Source organism: Dreissena polymorpha, chromosome 8, assembly GCF_020536995.1.
Source record: "Dreissena polymorpha isolate Duluth1 chromosome 8, UMN_Dpol_1.0, whole genome shotgun sequence".
Classification (NCBI taxonomy): Eukaryota; Metazoa; Mollusca; class Bivalvia; order Myida; family Dreissenidae; genus Dreissena; species Dreissena polymorpha.
Window position 1 is genome coordinate 100704931 of NC_068362.1, and position 4019 is coordinate 100708949.

The 4019-nt window shown below is 35.2% G+C and overlaps 1 protein-coding gene across 2 annotated transcripts; it reads right to left on the reverse strand.

Annotated features, from left to right (window-relative positions):
* Positions 1-436: 436 nt before the first annotated feature.
* Positions 437-3480, reverse strand: LOC127841961 (circumsporozoite protein-like). Of its 2 annotated transcripts, none has more exons than XM_052371156.1 (4): positions 3300-3480; positions 1621-1684; positions 1089-1340; positions 437-808 (listed from the first exon to the last, which is right to left on the reverse strand). In XM_052371156.1, exons 2-4 carry the CDS (start codon positions 1682-1684, stop codon positions 699-701), a joined length of 426 nt encoding a protein of 141 aa, XP_052227116.1. In that variant the 5' UTR covers positions 3300-3480; the 3' UTR covers positions 437-698. The 2 variants fall into 2 exon arrangements, with proteins under 2 accessions (XP_052227116.1, XP_052227117.1); XM_052371157.1 differs by having other exon boundaries at positions 1158-1340; positions 3300-3476.
* Between the last annotated feature and the right edge of the window lie 539 nt (positions 3481-4019).

Genomic DNA, 4019 nt, shown 5'->3' on the forward strand with positions numbered 1-4019 from the left:
CTACGAATCGAACGCAAACAGTACCATGTTTCAGTATTTTATTTTTCAGACCAGAATGTTGTCTGAAGAACACTTTATCGGAAGTATATTAAATAAGATTGTATGCTTTATCATAGAAACTGTTCTTAATTGTTGGCCACAATTTAACCATTATACTTTTGGGAAGTTTTCGCTATCGGGAAAGTCGAATCTAGATGACAATGAGCAGGTATGTGTTATATATAAACATACTGTATGTTTTCTATTTGTTCAGAACATGTGTGGATAATCGCAAATAAACCACCCGTACATTCAGTCATCAGCCCACCATAAATAAGTAATCATGCCGTTTGCTAACATTAATGAAATAGTTTGATGACTTGACTTATTGGCCATAAAAGGTATGCCCATGTCATCAAATAAATTGATCCGCATATAAATCAATACAAATATTCAATCATTTGAACATAAATATATTAATAAATTTATTACAAAATATACAAACTACATCTTAGTATAATGATTGACATTCGAAAAACAAACGTTTTTGTCATAGCATGCCAATCATAGATACAAAAAAATCAACTCTGATAAGATAACTGAACAGAAAGTCAAACAAAAATGAATAAAAATGCAATTAAAGCAGTTATCGCTTTATATCCTCCTCTCGTTTTTAACAAAATAAAGACCTTTTCCTCTAAAATATGGCATGTCTATACTTAAGCCCATATCAACTGTAAAAGGGCGACAACTCCCGTCACGGTAAGAACGGTAACCGGACTTAACGAGGTGCACATTGTACCGGTGTTCTCGCCTGCTGTCCCGTTTGCTACAATTAATCATTAAAACTTTAAACTAATAAAATAAGAAAGAAACTCTTTATATGAAAACTACGCACGGCAAATAAACGGTCTTACAGTTCTCTCAGACAATAATTTTATATCAGGTGTAACTTAAACAATGCATATCGTATATAATCTATTCGAGTCAACGGAAACCATTGTATTAACCTTGTGAACAAAATACAGTTGTTTGTTCAAAATGTTTCTTTGCCGGAGTGTACAAAGATCATTTAATATTACGAATGTTACATGCGAAAACATCACTACCTGTTCCAGTACCGCCAGCAACACCGGAGTTCATTCCACTATTATTCCCACCAGTACTCGCGGATTCACCTCCAGCATTATTTCCACCTCCGTTATTGTTATTGCTGGATCCACCTCCCGCAGAAGCGCCGGATCCGCCTCCGCCAGTATTACCGGCAGTGACCGATCCTGGTGCAGTTCCACCATTCGTCGTTTCCGGCCCGGAAGCAGCCTTTGTGGTTGAATTGGATGTATCAGACCCAGTAGTTGATCCTGTTTAAAACGTAAAAGTTATTCTTAAACGTTTACAATAAAGTATTGATTTACACTCAAAGCGTGTGTTTTTTCTTTGCGTGCTTGGACAATGTTCGTTTAATCTTCTTGGCTAACGTTTTGGTTTGCTCTAAAATCGTCACAGAAGATTTGTCAACGATACGACTCATTTTTATTCATAAACAAAACAAGCGGTTAAAAACAAACATGTGTCGACGTTTTGTATCCATATAAACATTTGTATAAAACTATAGCGTGATGATGTTTTATGCCAAAATACCTTGGACTGAAGTCAGAATGCCACATATGAGAGCAACGCTCACTGAGAACAGCAAAAACTGCATCTGTAAACGCAACACAACAGTATGTTTTATATGCATCAGTATATGATTTCATGATTTGAAATGGTTTCATAATTGTGTAGTTGTATGCGATATCATTTTCCTTCCAGCTTAAACATAAAGTGTCATTCCTCCTGATATGATCAGGTTGTCGATAAATAATAATACATTTTGCATATTTGATTCTTACATTACATTGGTTTATAACTCAAATGTATACTGTTCATGCGTTATCATATAGTGTTAGTCTTTCCGAGGAAATTTATCTGTTCATTCGAGTAACCCGTATTTAGTAATGTCCAATATCGATTTTTAAAAAAAGTTTATTTATTATTCCATATATATATAATTTACAAACACATTCGGGTATATTTCAGGCAAAAACAACGACACATGTAAATTAATTGTGTCTTGTTCTGTGAAAGCTGGTCATAATGCATGTGCGTAAAGTGTCGTCCCAGTTTAGCCTGTGCAGTCCGCACAGGCTAATCAGGGACGACACTTTCCGCCTAAACTTGATTTTCGGCAAGGAGGGACTTCCTTGAAACTTAAAATACCATAAAAGCGGAAAGTGTCGTCCCTGATTAGCCTGTGCGAACTGCACAGGCTAATCTGGGACGACACTTTACGCACATGCATTAAGCCCAATTTTCTCAGAACACGACTCAATTATACGGTTCGTGCAAAAAAACATGAACAAGAGACAGCTACCTTAATAAATAGTCGGTTTTATCCTGATCATCATGTGTTTTACCTTTTGTTTATGAAACTTAATTGTGTCTTGTTCTATGAAAGCTTGTCATAATGCATGTGCGTAAAGTGTCGTCCCAGATTAGCCTGTGCAGTCCGCACAGGCTAATAAGGGACGACACTTTCCGGTTAAATGGTATTTTCCGTTTAAGGGAAGTCCCTTTTTACCGAAAATCTAGTTTAAGCGGAAAGTGTCGTCCCCGATTAGCCTGTGCGGACTGCACAGGCTGATCTGGGACGACACTTTACGCATATGCATTAAGCCCAGTTTTGTCAGAACACGACACAAATATACTGATAACATAAATGTATACATGTTCATATTCTTACAGACAGACAGAAATAAAGACATACATATAGACAGACAGACAGACAGACAGACAGACAGACAGACAGACAGACAGACAGACAGACAGACAGACAGACAGACAGACAGACAGACAGACAGACAGACAGACAGACAGACAGACATAATATATGTTCGCACTTTAAGTGATTCTTTTACACAAAGAATACTTTTATAGGTTCTATTTTATAATTCGATTGCAGTAAACTTGAATATTTATTGATAAGATGGCATTTTGTAATAACGGGTTTTATGTATTTGTTTAATGTTTCTGACCGCTAGGTAATTCAGGGTTAGACTTATATTAGAATAGTAAAATATATAAAATAAAGAATAAAAATGTCATTTAGACACAACGGAATAAGGCAACTTACAGAAAAAGCAAACAGTCATTGAACGATATAATTGTTTTTCTTATCACTATTATTCTTTTTTTTTTGAATGCGTTTGTTCTCTTTCATTATTAAAAAAGATGTTAAGTTTAATTTAAATTGCTAATATTGTATGTAAATATCAACGTACCTTTGCAGCTGCGAACGCTTTCAGGAGAATGTTGATTGACAAAAACGAACACTTCTTATATAATGATATGTCACCATGGTAGGGTGCGAGATAAACAAACGAGCTTCATCTGTTAAAGGTATTTGTCCAAGATTGTTTAGGACTTGTATGAAATTAACAATTGTAGTAGTGGTAGTTCGCCTCGTTAAACGGCAGTCCTCGTTAAACGTTACAACAATACAGTGGCCTATCATTGCTGATTTGCATGTTATCAAGCAAGTTTACTCGAGGGAATAGTCAATATAAAAACAAAACTTTATATAATCCTTTCCGTGTTTTTTGCTGACAAGGCATACTCTTTAAACAATATTTTGATTGTAAAAAATGTTGCTTTATTTGAAATGTGAAGAATAAGGATTGTCTTTATAAATTGTCAACTGCTCGTTCGACAATTCCATTTTAACGAGCGTTTCTGACGACTTACACCATACACAAAACGGTATCATGTCAATTTCATTCTTATAGTTACAGCGACATATACTTTGTCAAGGAAATCTAATATGGCATTGATTCAACAGTATATATCCCTGTTTCGAAAACAACACTACATTTGAACATTCATGCGCTTCTTGTGTAAAGGTTATCATACATTTGTTAATACACACTATTTTAATAGTTATTTTTTAACGATCATTGTGATGGAGCGCGTTTATGAAAGTGCATACACAACAGAAAAAGATA